The 15963-nt window shown below is 37.4% G+C and overlaps 3 protein-coding genes across 3 annotated transcripts; 1 reads left to right on the top strand and 2 right to left on the bottom strand.

Annotated features, from left to right (window-relative positions):
* Positions 1-3431: 3431 nt before the first annotated feature.
* LOC132267045 (cysteine desulfurase, mitochondrial) lies at positions 3432-5194 on the bottom strand. The gene has a single exon (XM_059768096.1). It carries the CDS (start codon positions 5076-5078, stop codon positions 3711-3713), a length of 1368 nt encoding a protein of 455 aa, XP_059624079.1. The 5' UTR covers positions 5079-5194; the 3' UTR covers positions 3432-3710.
* Positions 5195-6812: 1618 nt separating this feature from the next.
* Positions 6813-10464, top strand: LOC132267046 (uncharacterized). The gene is made up of 2 exons (XM_059768097.1): positions 6813-7083; positions 8259-10464. Exon 2 carries the CDS (start codon positions 8338-8340, stop codon positions 10288-10290), a length of 1953 nt encoding a protein of 650 aa, XP_059624080.1. The 5' UTR covers positions 6813-7083; positions 8259-8337; the 3' UTR covers positions 10291-10464.
* Positions 10465-11708: 1244 nt separating this feature from the next.
* LOC132267047 (cytochrome c oxidase subunit 6a, mitochondrial-like) lies at positions 11709-15963 on the bottom strand. Its single transcript, XM_059768098.1, has 4 exons — positions 15784-15963; positions 15333-15439; positions 15060-15102; positions 11709-12004 (listed from the first exon to the last, which is right to left on the bottom strand). The coding sequence occupies exons 1-4, from the start codon at positions 15893-15895 to the stop codon at positions 11967-11969; spliced, it is 300 nt and encodes a 99-aa protein (XP_059624081.1). The 5' UTR covers positions 15896-15963; the 3' UTR covers positions 11709-11966.

The raw sequence follows: 15963 nt of genomic DNA on the forward strand, positions 1-15963 counted from the left end.
TGCGGGCTCATGGCTTCAGTAGCAGGTGGATAGGGCGGATCACTCAATGTATCACTACCTCTAAATTCTCTATATTGTGTAATGGAGTGCCAGCTGGGTATTTTGGGGCTACTAGAGGAATCAGACAAGGGTGTCCCTTATCTCCTCTCTTGTTTTCTTTTGTTACAGAGTACTTCAGTACTTTAATGTCGAATGGGATTCAGGCTGGAGGTATTCATGTGTGCAAAGCTGTGGCTGCTGCTGGTATGAACATTTCCCACGCTTTCTATGCAGATGATCTTCTTATGGTGGTTAAGGCTGATATTTCAACTGCAAAAAATGTGGATACTGTCTTTAAGAATTTTTCTGCTGCCTCTGGTCTTCAAGTTAATCAAGATAAGAGCTCTATCATTTTCTCTAAAGCTGTTAGAGGTCGAAGAAGGCTGTCCCGAATTCTAAAATTTCAGACTGAAGCTTTTCCTTTTAGATATTTGGGTTTGCCTTTGTCAAATTATAAACTGAGGCGAGGTGATTTTGGTGTGTTACTTGATAAAGTGAATATGAAATTGGCTCATTGGAATACTATTAATCTATCTCTTGCAGGAAGAATTGAGTTGATTAAATCAGTTTTGTACTCCTATCTTTATCATTGGGTGTTTGGGCTCAAAATTCCTTGGGCAATTAAATATCAGTTTGTAAAAAGGTTCAAATGGTTTCTATGGAGTGGAAAGCAAGATGTGAAGAGAATGGCTCAAGTAAAGTGGTGTCAAGTAACTCTTCCTGTGACTGAAGGGGGGTTTAATATTCGGAGAGTTCATGATATTGATTATGCAGCTAAAATGACCTTGTGTTGGGATTTTGTTCAAAATAAAGAGAAGTTGTGGATTCAATGGCTGCAGGCTGTTTATCTTAAACAAGTTTGTTTTTGGACTGTGACACCAAAATTGGGTGATTCATCTATATGGAAGCAAATGTTGGAGACTCGACAGATGCTTTTGGAGAATTCTGATTTCAAGGTTGGAAATGGGTTGCAGTTCAAGTTGCTCACTGATCCATGGTGTAATCAGCAGTCATTAATTCAGAAATTTGGAGCTACCAGGTTCAGATATATTGACAGAAATTCTATGGTTTCTGCTATACTTCAGAATGGAGTATGGAATAACTCCATTGATTTACCTGCTGAGGTCTATACTGCTATTCAAAGGGTGGAATTGCAGAATGGTGCTGATATGATCGCTTGGAAGCATGGTAAATTCACTCTGAAAGCAGCTTGGAGTTCTTGTAGACTTAAAAAACAACCAGTTCAGTGGAGTAAGTTATTTTGGGGTTGCTGTCGACCTAGAATTGTTGTGGGAGTCACTATTATTCTTCACAATAAGAATCTCAGTTTTGTTAATCTGCAGAAACGTGGCTTGATCCTTGTCCCCATTTGTCATAATTGTTTGGTAAATATTGATTCTAATGATCATCTATTTGTGAGTGTACTTATGCTGTTGCTATTTGGCAAGAACTTTGTTGTTTATTGCATATGGAGCTGCCGAGTTTTTCTTCTATGCTACACATGACATATTGGTTTCTTAGGAATTCTACTGTCCAATGTACAAAGTCCAAGGTGTTAGGGGCAGTTTTTGCTGTTACTATTTGGAAAATTTGGTCCAGCAGGACTTCTTACTTACATGAGGGAATTAAGGATTCTTCTGACTATGCTGCCAGAAGCATTATTTGGGAGGTGATTCAATATCTCAAGCTTAGGCTGGAAGATTTATTGATCATTTGTCAATGAAGGAAGCAGTTGCGGATGGCTTTTTGGAAGTTGAAGTTCAGTTTGTTTTGCTTGTTTTCTCTTTTTGTTTAGGTTTTTTCCCTTGGAAGTGGAGTTTATCCATTCCTCTTGCTGTATTGGAGTTTCACTCCTTTTGTAATTGTACTCTTTGATTTCAATTTATAAAATAAAATAAATAAATAAAATACCCCATTCAGGAAAGAAAAAAAAAAAAAAAAAGGTTCACAAGCAACGATTACAGAGGAAAGAAGGATTTACAAGCAAGGTTTTCTAATTAGAAGAAAGGTACATCACCTAGGTTCAGACTGCATCAAGAAAGTACAACCCAGTAAGACAAAGGAGGGCAGGTCATATCACCATCAAGCACCCACAGATGACAGATGGAACCATGGCTTGTCATAGAGGTTCAGTGAAGGGAAAACACAAAAACAAAAATCAATTTATTGGAGATGAGGAAACAATTTATTGGAGATGGGGATGCTCAATTAAGCACTCGAGGTAACTTTTGCTCTACAAAGACAATCACGATGAGGATAATGCAAAAATTCTCTCCCCACCAAAGGCCCTGCCAAAAAACAAACCTATATCACAAACCCATGAAAAATATGGTATCAACATCGACGGTTGAAAACCCTCATGGATGAACTTCCAAAGCACCTTTTTTTAGTTTTCCGATCATTATAATGCAACCCATAGTTGTTTTAGTAACCAAGTGCTCTAGAGAGTATCTATTCCACCATTCATTACGGAACCCTATTCCTGAAGTGTGAGGCCCTTCTTCCTTACACTGAATCATAAATTTGGCTCAGTCTCTCCTTCCTTCCAAGCAAACCTAGTACCTAACCATATAACTTCTCACATTCTCCACTAAATTGCAAGAATCATGTTCCATCCTAGAAATACTAGTCAATTGACTCAATCCTTGGTTTTTAATGCTAGAGTGTGATCTTTGAACCACACATTTGTTATGAAGTATATGATTTGAATACAACACAACAATGCAAAACCCAAAAGATAATTTGAATGAAAGAAATTGCCCTATATTACATTTCTAAAGACAAAATAACACCACCACCACCACCAACAATAATAATAATAATAAACTCAACCCAAAAAAAGGCATCATATAGAAATTTATACTAAAAATTCAATCCCATTGCAAAAAAATTAAGATATAAAATGTATGACTATGCAGACTTATATCCACAAATGCAGATAAAAAATCAATAGAAAAAGTGGAAGCAAGCAACAATTATTCCCATTGCAAAAAATTTAATTTTCTCATGTTTGTCACAAGAGCATGCCCCTATATTAGATTAACCAGTGTGACTGTCGAAAACATCCATCTACAATAATACAAGTATTAGTAATTATCAACAGGATGAACAAGCAAATGAAAACCTAAATCAAACCACGTTGGCACTCGGTATAATGGAGAAACTCTAATTCAGAACTTGTTCCCAGATAAAAAAAATGGAAGCACTCAAGACCATGACTAATGTAATTTAATTGATTATAAAATTAAAATACATGGATATAAATCATAGTACACACTCATTCGCAATAAAATATATCAGGAAGACTAGCAATATAATTTGCATCACACACCATATTAGTCCAAGTAACACAAATAAGGTCCAACATGTAGAATAGTTTTTGATAGAAAAAGTAAGGAAAAATACATAAATTATTCCCATTGCCATAATATGATATTCTCATGTTCGTTGCAAGAGCATTGAAGTATATTACACTACCACCAGTGTGACTATCGGAAGCATTCATCTACTTGCAAAACCTAAAAAACACAACTATTTAGATGCTCTCAAAAGAATGTACAAGCAAAATGAAAACCTGGATGAAACCTCATTGGCATTCCATATAACAGAGCACCTGTAGTAGTTCGCAAGCTTGTCTTCAAATATAGTCACAATTACATGTGTCTGCAAAATCAGTGCTGACTCCATTGTATGTTCTTAATATCTATCCCTTCCTTCACCATCTCATAAAGTGGGCTCATCTCTCTCAACTTCTCAACCTGCTTCACTGTGAGCTCAACCGCCCGATCAATCTCTGCCTCCGTCGTAAACCTCCCAATCCCATACCTAATTGAAGTGTGTGCCATGTCCTCATCCACTCCCAATGCCCTCAACACATAAGATGGCTCCAAACTCGCACTTGTGCACGCACTCCCACTCGAAACAGCCACCTCCTTCAAACCCATCAACAAGCTCTCTCCTTCAACATATGCGAACGACAAGTTCAAGTTCCCGGCATACCTCCTCTCAGCGCTCCCATTCACCACCACTCCATCAAGCTTAGCTCTGATCCCATTAAGCATCCTATCCTTCAACATCTCAATCCTCTTCTCATCATACTTCATCTCCTTCATTGCCAGCTCGCACGCCGCCCCCATTCCAACAACCAACGGAGTCGGGACTGTCCCACTCCGAAGCCCCCTCTCCTGCCCACCCCCACTCATCTGGGGCTCAACCCTAATTCTCGGCCTCCGGCGAATATATAGAGCTCCAACCCCTTTCGGCCCGTAAATCTTATGCCCACTCAACGACATCAAACTAATATTCATCTTCTCCACATCAATTGGAATCTTCCCCAAAGCCTGTGCTGCATCGGTGTGAAACGGAATCTTCAATTCCCTGCAAATTTCCCCAATTTCATCAACCGGCTGAATCACTCCTATCTCATTATTCACCATCATGATCGAGACCAGACCCGTATCGGGGCGAATCGCTGACCGGAACTGATCGAGGTCGATTATTCCGTCGGGACGGACGGGGAGGTAAGTGACGTCGAAACCCTCTTGCTGCAAGTGACGGCAAGAGTCGAGAACGCACTTGTGCTCGGTCTGGGTGGTGATGACGTGACGCTTCTTATCCTTGTAGAAGTGCATGACGCCCTTGACGGAGATGTTGTTGGACTCGGTCGCGCCGGAGGTGAAGATGATCTCTTTAGGGGAGGCGTTGATTAGGGCTGCGATTTGGGCGCGGGCAGTCTCGACGGCGTTGTCCGATTCCCAGCCGTAGAGGTGGGTTCGGGAATGGGGGTTGCCGAATCGGGAGATGTTGTAGGGGAGCATGGCGTCGAGGACCCTGGGGTCCACCGGAGAGGTGGCCTGCATGTCCAGGTAGAGAGGTCTGCCGGAGATCTTCACGCCTTTCATGGATATTCCGGACGGTTCGTCGTAGGGTTCCGTCGCGGACGGCGGAGATAAGGCGGCGGCGGCGGTGGAGAGGTGACGGATGGGGAACTTACTTAGGGAGGTCCGGCGGAGTGTGGAGGCGATAAGCTTCGAGGCCATGGTTGTTTGTGTTGTGTGGTCCGCTGTAGTGTGGGGTGGAGGGTAATTCTAGAGAGAGAGAACAGTGAATGATAATTTTGGAGAGAGAAGGAGATGGGGGTGGAGTGGAAAATGAGGACATTGGAGAGGAAATCGACTCATCACGTGTGAGGGAACACGTGGCATTGTTAAATCGTCTAAAAAATGAGAATGATTATAGAGCTAAAAACGACACAGCATGGCCACGTTTCTAGCACACGACGCCGTTTTAAGGTAACTTATTTAACTCAGGTGCAAAATTAAGCATTGAAAATTTTAAGAATTTAATTTTAAAAATGTTTGAAAATTTTTAGATGATAATAAAAAATAATATTTTATATATTTTATTTTAAAGCCAGTGATATTGGTGCTCCACCCACAAACTCTGCACACCACTAATCAATTTTCTTAAAATAAAATTACAGAATAGTTCTAAGACCACACAAAAAAATTTCTATTTTCATGTCTGCCCTTCGACCCCTCATCACAACACCATATCCATAGATCACCATTTTTCACATTCTCTCCAAAATTTTCATGTTTTTTCTTTCACTTCAAGCTTCCCAAATGACCAACACCATATCTATGTCACTCTTATATCTCATCACTCTTAAATTCTAACAAATTTTGTTGTAAGTTGAAAGTTGGATTGTTTGGAGTTGTTTGTCGGTTTAGAGTTTAGATAAAATTATTTATCTTTATATATTTTATAAAATGGTTAAGGGTAATTTAGTTAACTTATGGTTTAAATTTAACAGATGGACCTATTTACACTAAATTGAAACTTAAGGGTGTTTTTTGCACAAGAGGCGAATCCTATAATAGTGTTCTTTTTGATCATTTTACAAATTTATTTATTTTTATATATTTTATAAAATAGTTCAGTAAGGAAATTTAGTCAACTTAATTTTTGATCATTTTACAAATTTATTTATTTTTATATATTTTATAAAATAGTTCAGTAAGGAAATTTAGTCAACTTAATTTAAATTTGTCAGAGGGATTTATTTTCACCAAATTGAAACTTTAATGGTGTTTTTTTGCACGTGAGTTGTATGATATGTATTGTAAGCATATTTTAGGGTATTTTTTGCACTCGGCCTTTTTTTTTTTTTTTTTTTTTTTTCTCTCTCTCTCTCTCCTAAAAAACAAATTAAAGTTTTTTTTTCATTTATTAATATATTTAAATGTTTCTTTTTCTAACTCTGATCCTCATTTTCCTGAGAGAAATATAATTTTTAGTGTTTTTTGACACGTTGCATTAGTATTATGGTAATGTTAAATTATAAAATAGAGAGAATAATTCAATTTAAGCCATAAAAATGGAGTTGAATAAGTTTCATTAATATAATTACTAATACTAAATAATATTTTTTAATAAACTTAATCAATAACAACAATATACACAAAACCTATATGAATTGGTAAAGTTTAGACATTTTTATCTATTGGGTTTTATTTTATTTTATTTTTCTCCGGCAAGTATTGGATTTTCATTTCATTTTTAAAAAAGAATAATAATAGTTTTAAATAAATAAATAGATAAAACGAATTACCGACATTGTAGTTCTTCACGCGCATTAAAGAAAGTGTACACAACACATAAGAATGAAGCGATAGAGACTGACCACTCCACTCATTCTCACTCTTACATGTGCGCATACACGTGTATATTAATATATATATATATATATATATGAAGTTCAATACGTGTGAAGCATAGAACACTACCACTATTTGCAGATCCAAAAGAGAGAAGAACACGAACTTCTTACTTCTCTTGACAATAGCGTTCACCTTAATCCTTTCTTTTTTCAAACCTCAAAAACTGTTTATTTGAGGAGTATCATATAAGCAACTTCTCCTTTTGAACCCAAAATCTAAAAAAATCTTCAACTTTGTCGCTAATCATTTCCCAATGTCATAAAAAAAGGCAACTTTTGCATCATTATTTCAGGATCTGAAGGACTCATCTCTCTTGTACCAGGTAAGATAACATCTCTCTAAACACTTTTTTTCACATGTTTTTTAGCCATTCAAACCAATTTCTCTATGTGGGTTTTCGATCCAATCTTGAAATCAAGTCCCAGATCTATACAAATTGAGCAATGTGTGAACAGTGGTGTTATTATTGTGTGTGTGTGTGTTCTTTCCATTCATGGGTTTTCTTTAGAATGATGAAAAAATGTGATTGTGGCTTGTATTTTGGAGTATGAGTGGTTGATTTGAGGTGGGTTTTGGTGGTGGAGGTCTAGAGTTGCAGATCTTTTATCTTCCATGAAATTGTATATTTGCTTTGTAGGTAAAATTTCTTACTTTTTGGTTCCCATTTTAAGTTTGGGTTTTGTAATCCATATTGGACTTTGAGATCTGCTTTGTTGCTTGACACTAGAATTTGAATGCAAGTGAGGGTTTTCGTGCTTCTGTTGATTATGTTCAAATTTTCAACCTTTCTGGTTTAGATCAGCTCGAGTATATACAAATCGAAGTAATGAGCTATAGATTTATTTGATTAGTTGAGGGCGGGCCTTGGCATAACGGTATGGTTACTCTATTGTGTGATGTGGAGGTCACCGGTTCAAAACCGGAAACACCTTCTCCATGCGGAGTTAAAGGCTGCGTTTATCTGACCCTCCCTAGGCACCGCAATGGCAGAAGCCTCATGCACTAGGCCAGCCCTTTGCATTTATTTGATTAGTTAACGGTTTAAATCTAAGGATTTTGCTGTTTTTGCGACCAATAACTTGTTTTTTTAGTGGCTAGTGGAGAGAGGGGAGTTAATCCTAGTCACATTTCATAAGTTGATTGTGTCTCAATTTAGTACTCCTATTTAGACTTGCCATGATATGTTTTGTTTTTAGGTGATTAGTTGTTCTTTTCTTTTCACAATCTTAATTGATTATTTTAACAAAGATCATGCAGTGGAGATGATTAATGCGTGCCAACGAGTTCAAAATTCATGCTTTTATATCTTCACACTATATATATCTCCCTAACGCAAGAAATTTTCCAGAGCTGGAGTCCCTTTATTGATTTTCTTTTTTCTTTTTCTTTTTCTTTTTCCTTCTTGAACAGAAGTTGAATTATTGATAAAGATTAGATTTTCCAGAACTAGAGTTCCTTTATTGATTTTTTTTTTTTTTCTTTTTTCCTCCTGAACAGAAGTTGAATTATTGATAAAGATTAGATTTTCCCAGAAGTGGTTCACTCTCATATAAGTGAAGATTTAAGGAAATTCATCATGTACAAGATGTCACCCCGTAGGGTCCAGAGATCGAAAGGTTTCAAGGTAAAGCATGCTCTGCAGATAACGCTATTGGTTGGTGTTTGTATCTGGCTGCTTTACCAAGTCCAACATTCCCGTAACAAGAAGGCAGCATTTGAAGAAAACACCAAAATCTCTCAGAAGTTACAGAATGGGAATGAAATCGTTAAGTTAGGGAGGAAGGATATTCATCCTCATTTCCATCCTCATTTGGAGGAAGAGACCACTGAGGATGAGAGGCACAAGGTGGAAGAAGAAGAAGAAGAAAACAAACTGTACCGTGAAGAAAGCAAGCCCGAGGAGGGTGAGAGTGAAGAAAAAGCGGTTGGAGATGATGAAATGCGTGATGATCAAGAGAAAGAAAGAGAGGAAAGTGAGCATAGAGAGGAGTCTGTAGATAGAGAAAAGGAAATGGAGGAGAACAAGGAGAAGGAAATACATGTGGTGGAGAAGGAAGAAAACATTGAGAACAAGAATAAAGAGGAAGGTGAAGATGGCAAGGAGAAAGAAGGTGGAGGGGAGACTCAGGAGAGTGAACAGAACAAAGAAGAGAATGAAGAGAAGGAAAATAAAGAGGATGATAGGGAAGAGAGGAAAGAAAAGCAGAGTGGAGAGGAAAGTGAACCAAACAAAGAGAGAGAAAATGTAGAGAATAAGAGTGAAGAGAAGGAAATGAAAGAAGAGAAGGGAGAGGGAAACGATAACAGAAGTGAAGAGACTAAAGAGAAGGAAAGTGAAGCGAAGGAAATTGAGCAGAATGAAGCTGGTAGAGGGACAGAAAATGAAGAGAAAGAAACGGAAGAGAGTAAAGAGAAGGAGATGGATGGCAAAGAGGGGGAAAATGAAATAGAGAAGAACGAGAAGGAAGGTAAGATTGAAAATGTTGTTTCGTCAGAGGATCAGGTCCTTGATGGAAATGATGGGAAAAATGAGGAGGCAACAGAGGAGCACCAGAAGGGAGATGATTCTTCCAGTGAAGTGGTACAGGATTCTCAAAATACGACTGACGTCACTGAACATGAGAAAGTTTCAGACAACTCAAGTGAGGAAGAGCAATTAAAGAGCAAGGAATCCAACAATTCTGAGGAGAACAATACAAGTAACACAGAAGTAATTAATGTAAATCACGAGTCGGACTCCAGTGAGAGAGAGAGTGAAGCAGTTGAAAATAACAATCCTTCAAATTCAACTGCCAATGAAGAGAAGGGTAACGAGACCATTCTACTGGAGACAGAGAATAGCTCCCATCCTAATACAACAGGAATGGAAGACTTTAATGAACAGCAGCAAGCAAGCGATAACTCCTTGCCAATTGATGCAGGAAACTTCAATTCATCCTTACAAAATGTAGGTGACATGACTAATTCTTCTCAAAATCAAGACAGCACATTCGAAAACACTGTTTCTGAAAGAGACAACATGCATACTACTTTAAAGGAGCAAACTGAGAAAACGGACACAATTGGCAGCAGTGAAAATTCAGAATCAGCAAATCCTTCCACGACAACTGAGAATACGGACTCAGCAAATGGAGAATTCACAGATTCTTCGAATAATGCCGAATCTGTTGTTTTGAATGGACATAATGTCCAAGCAGAGAACAGTTCCGAAACATCAACCACAAATGAGAATGATGACGTGGTCCCAAACAAGAAGTCTGGTACTGATTCTGAACCAGGAGCAGAAGAAAAGGCGACAACCTTTAATGAAAATGAAAATGCAGATGCAGGCAGAAACGAATCAGCTAATCATGAGAAAGAGGCATCCTCAAACTCAAATGAAAGCACCGATGCCTCCCAGCACGATGCAGTTGATTCTTCCGATTCTTCAGTCCTACAAGAAGAAAAAGATGCTCGCACAGATCTGGGAACCTTGCCAGATATCCAAACTGGTGTTACCAGCAACAATGAAGACGCGGTCGCAAAGTGACATCTTCTCACAAGCTGGGTGTAAGTTTGCATTGTCAGATGGCAATTCATAATCATTAAGATTGTTGTTATTTTTTATTTTTTCTCTTACGTTCTTGATTCCAAAGGTAAACAATCGAATTTGTAGTATGCATGACCTTTTGAAATTTGCTGGTTTGTGCTTTTTATCGTATAAGGTCTGTATGTAATAGATATCATCTTAACTTTGCACAAAAAAGTTTTTGAGAAACCAGGGATTTTATATGAACAATTCCTTTGAAGTTCCTACTACACTTGCGGTGTAATCTGGTTGTTACGTGGGAAGGATCAAAGGCTTGCCATCAAATGGATTTGTGTTTATGCAAAAAAGAAAGTTGCCTATTTAGGTGTCAAACTTTAAGCACTGATCTATTATATATATGAAAATGATTCTTAAACCTATTTGTCAAACTTACTTGTTTAGCAGAAAGGCTTTCTATCTCTTTTAGCTTATCCACCCATCAAATGGATTGAAACCCTTTCACCTACACAAATAGGTTTGAGAAATCGACCTAAATATCACTACTCATATATATATATATATATATAATGAACTAATTCCATTACAAAAAACCAAGAGACTATTTAGGTGACATACTTTTTCTCCAATTGAGTTCTTTCCAAGCTATTAAAATTAAACTGGTTTGATGAGTTCTAATGGTGTGGTTTCTTGCCCTATTTGAAGTATTTTCAAATGTTGATATTGTTTAATATTAGATTGAATTTCCATACCTAAACAGTTAAGTCATTGCAGATTTTAACAGAACCGAATGACAATACGAGACTGAAAAACAGAAAATAGCCACTGTTATCTGTAGCTGTTGGGAGGAGTCAGAAGTCTGATTCCAATGGAACCCGGAGTTCACCCTGTGCTGGTCTCTGTCATTACGTTGCTTATGCAACAATTCATCATTTATGCATTGGGCTGGGCACGTGCAACATACTAGCGACAAAGGACCAAGGCACAGGATCCCCTCCTGTGGGGGATGACCGACTGAGAGGTGGAAAGGGAGTGTTGAAGTGATCTTCATAACATTCAAAGACCCAACACAACTTTCTTTTTCCTGGGACTGATATCCGAGAACAATACCAAATGGTTGAAATTGAACTACAAAGACTATTCATAAACCATTCTTCAACAGTTTCAAATCCAGTCAGAAAATGATTGACACAGTTTAAATTTGGTAACTCAATCCTTATATTATTATTCCTCCTTAAAAGAGATCAAGGAGAACTGCTAGTCAACGATGCCTCCGGGACTTTGGCTCTAGCATTGTTCTAAGAAAAAGACCGCCGTGCCCTGTAATTTCTGTAAATATCTCATCAGCCTATCAAATGAACATAATATGATATAAGCTCACTAGTAGACAAGCTCAAAATTATAGGAGTAGTCAAGAAATATAGAAAAAGGAAATGCCCAATTATTGATCACATCGTATTTCGCGGCAAACATAGCATGAGAAACAAAGTGACAGAATATGAAACAAGTATGGACAACCAGCCACATACAGCCCAAATACCATGGTTCCACTACAGAAAGGGAAGTGCCAAAATAACATCCATAGAGATCCTCAAGGTAATCTTAAAAGATGACACATGATCGATCATGCACTAAAAAATCATTATTTCTAGACATATCTCCTTGATGTCCCCCAAGAATCAGTGATCCTTCTTCACCTCAAAAAGACCATCTGGACCTGAATATCATAAAAAGATTCTTCAGAAACACAAACATTCTTGGCAGTATTGAGCATAAAAAAACTATCAAATATAGCTTCAAATTATTGATAAGACAGCAGGATAATGCATAAAACACACCATTTTATCACTGAAAAAGAAAAGAGTATTAAGTAAAATAAAAAATTGCCGCCTTTTCTAAATGCATGTCAAAAATACCAAAACACAACCGCCACATGATATAATAGCACATCTTCCAAATTCCAATGCCATTCAAACATTAATCTATTTCCTCAGAAACAAAAACGCATAATGAGCAAATTTATGTAGTTAGAAGTCTCCTTGCTATCTCAAACCCTCTTTAACATAGGAATAAAATTACTTGAGATTTGGTCTAATTACCCTTAGGTAAAGTTTTTGCAAATTAACTCCCCCTTGTCAGACTACCCCGAACTGACGTTTCGAGTGCATTTACTTAAATGCCCTCAAATATCTGCGATTAATTACTCCGATCTCCCCTGAAGTTTGGCCTAATTACCCTCGGATTAAAGTTTTTAAAATATGGTGGTCAACCTCCCTTGAAGTTTGGTTTACTTAACTCCGAATATCACGGCTGATAGTTTCACCAGTTGGGAGTCTTTTTTCTAATAAAAAAAAAAAAAATCAAAATTCACCAAAAATGCATAAAATTTACACTCGCTCTCTCCAACACCACGTCTCCTCCACCAATTTCAAATGTTTTCAATCACCGCCTCCACTCCTCTCTCTCAAGGTCGTGCCATTGTCATCCCTCCACCATTGCCCCCTCCCACCAACCACCTCTCTCTCCACACAACCAACACTATTATCATGGCCTTTCCTTCTCTCTTTCTCCCCCACTCACCAACACCGCTATCTTCACTATTATATACATACATATATACATACAAATATATATATATATGTCCATCCCCTTCGTTGAACCCTACCACCAAATCAAACACGTATACACACATATGTCTATATTATACATGTGTGTGTATACGTGTTTGATTTGGTGGTAGGGTTCAACGAAGGGGATGGACATGTATGTATGTATATACAATGAAGATAGCGGTGTTGGTGAGAGGGAGAAGCGAGAGAAGGAAAGGCCGAGAGCTGCGTGTGTGGAGAGAGCTGCGTGTGCGTGTGTGGGAGTGGGGGGGGTAGCGACGGCACAACCTTGGAGAGACAGAGTAGAGGCGGTGGTTGAAACATTTGACATTGGTGATGGAGACATGGTCATGGTGATACATAGGAGAGAGGGAGAGTAGATTCATTCATTTTAGGTGAGGGTAGTTTTGGCATTTTAATTTTTTTTTTACATACTCCAACTAGTGAAACTATTAACTATCAACAGCGGTATTCGGAGTTAAGTCAACTAAACTTCAAGGGAGGTTGACCCTCATATTTTAAAAACTCAATCCGAGGGTAATTAGGCCAAGCCTCAGGGGAGGTCAAAGTAATTTACCCATAAAATTATTATGGATTGAAAAAAAAAACATTTAACTCATGTATTTTAGCTTTCAAAGCTCTATAAAGTTGTCAATTCTAAACATTCAATATTGATTCACATTTATTATAAAGAACTTCACTTGGATAAAATGCTTTATAATTTTTATGATTACATGCCTAGGAATCATTTTGAATTCATGAAAATCATGATTTGGCAAACTGGCATCAGATTTCAACACAAATGACAATCTGAAAACCCCAACATGAAGTACAAAGTAAATCCTCCTGCCATCAGCTTGAGTCTTTAAACTACCTATTGTACATCAATAAAAGCTTTGAAGAATAAATTTGGATGAGTCTACAACATCTTCATGACTTGTTTCATTGTATTACTTTTTCTTGCCCACAGGCCACAACTCAACTATCTAACTCCATGTGATGAGCCTCTATATGACATCCACATAGCCAGACACCTAAAATCTATTAAAATTGTGCATGTGATTTAGAGATACCATGGCCAAGCATTTCACTCAACAGTTCCATCCTAAACAATTCCTCCAGCATACGTTTAGCAAAACAAAAGGAATAAAGCCACATTAAAGGGTGACAAGCATAGTTCCAATCCTGATGATTACAAATAGCCTTGTATGTAAAGCTGGCTTATGATGACTGATTACAGTAGTCTAGAACTTGAGTTCATGGTTTCGGTAATTGATCTTAGGCAATTGATTATATACAAAGATGGAAGGAGATGATATCGTCAAGTGATTTAGTTACCTTTCGGGCAAAAATTAACAACTTTGTAGGCTCCTTTTGTATATAGATATAGCCCCTATCAAAGAAACGGAAATCCTATGAGCGTACTGAAGAAGAGAAACCTCATCCAGGGTATCTCCCCTATCACCTTTCACACGCACCCTCGCTTCTCTCTTCTTTCTTCTTCCAGTTCCTCATTCTAATAAACGATAGTGTAAGTTTACCACTAGCTTTCTGGAAATATTACTGACAAATTGCAAATTGAACTAGTTAAGAATCAATTATTGCAACAAAATTTGTAACTTTGCCAAGAAGCTGACATCACATCTGACATCACACATCCTACCATAGGTCCATGGCATTTACTTCTAACTATCACTCAAACTAAAACATGAACTGAAAACTTACAGATTTCAAATGGAAAATGAAATCACAGCACTAGAAATTACTGTCACCTAAAAGATCAATCTTACAGGTATGTTAAAGGAGAACATGAAAAAGAGCAAGAATCACACACCTATAAAAAAAAAAAAAAAAAAAAAAAAAAAAAAACGGTTTAATAATATATCGGCCAAAAAGTTATATCAAACAGTATAGAAGTTATAGCATTCCAGTTGAGACATATGTCACATAGTAAGATTACTCTAAATTCTTGTCTTGTTTAGCAATATGCCTAAATAGTACAAACCAAATGATGCATTAAAACTCATAAGGCAGTCAGTCTATAGAAGTTGCCAGCTAATAGACATTACAACCAGAATACAATGACATGAAGAAAAAAAAAACAAAAAACAATGAGATAAAAAATAATCTAACCCAAGGCCACAATAATGTACAAGAACATACCCCATGGAAACTCCTTGTTGCGAATGTGCATATATTGGTACGCCTGCAATGAAAATTATGAACTACGATCAACACAAAATGAAGAAAAAAAAAAAAAATCACATTTTCCTGAGAATGTTAAACATAATACAGAATTAGCTACAGCCTACTTTGATGGAAAATCGGTAATAAAAACATCAATGGTTTCATGCATTATGATTAATAATTGGGCATTTGGTAAGGCTTCTGTACATAAGGTAAATATATAGCTAATGTACCATAATGAAAGCTTACAGGAGGCTCTTCATGATGGGGATGGCCCTTTGAGAGGTTATAGAAGGCAAAAATAGAGCAACCTATAATGCCAGCATAAGTAATCTTTTCCCATTTCGCCGTTTCATCTGACCAGAAAAACAAAAACTAATCAATCCAAATCGTGTAACGAATCACAACATACAGATCAAGCCATCTATCAAAAATAATTGAAAATAAAAATAAGTGTGAAAGAGAGATAAGTCAAGCAAACACATCCAGTCAAAGCTTCAGCGATGTAAGGAAATGAAAACCCTAGAATACATATTCAATTCATCTAATGATATAGACGAGTGAAATCAGATTGATAACATGTAGTTCAAGTTTCAAAGACTTGTATCAAGATATATATATATATATATATATATATATATATATATATATATATAAATACGCATATAGATATACAGGAGGAGAGAGAGATGGTTCATACAGGCGTCGTCGTGATGGCCAGAGGAAGAAGAGAAGGTCCTTTTGGAGGTAGGAGTCCGTGAGCCTCCACGGAGGGTCGTTCGAAACATAGATCTCACCATCGCCGTCGCCATTTCGTTCTCTGCGCTCTCTCTCTCGTCTCTGTCTAATCGGAAGTGAGAGATGAACTTTTATTGGCACG

The sequence above is a fragment of the Cornus florida genome, unplaced genomic scaffold, assembly GCF_030987335.1.
Source record: "Cornus florida cultivar Cherokee Brave unplaced genomic scaffold, ASM3098733v1 CherokeeBrave_3.0.0_Hap2_Chr07, whole genome shotgun sequence".
NCBI lineage: Eukaryota > Viridiplantae > Streptophyta > Magnoliopsida > Cornales > Cornaceae > Cornus > Cornus florida.

Coding starts and splice junctions, on each gene's coding strand:
- LOC132267045 (XM_059768096.1), bottom strand. CDS start 5,078: ATGGCCTCGAAGCTTATCGCCTCCACACTCCGCCGGACCTCCCTAAGT.
- LOC132267046 (XM_059768097.1), top strand. CDS start 8,338: ATGTACAAGATGTCACCCCGTAGGGTCCAGAGATCGAAAGGTTTCAAG.
- LOC132267047 (XM_059768098.1), bottom strand. CDS start 15,895: ATGGCGACGGCGATGGTGAGATCTATGTTTCGAACGACCCTCCGTGGA. Junction 15,103..15,332: donor CCCATCATGAAGAGCCTCCT/GTAAGCTTTCAT, acceptor TTTTCATTGCAG/GCGTACCAATATATGCACAT. Junction 12,005..15,059: donor CAACAAGGAGTTTCCATGGG/GTATGTTCTTGT, acceptor TATGATATTCAG/GTCCAGATGGTCTTTTTGAG.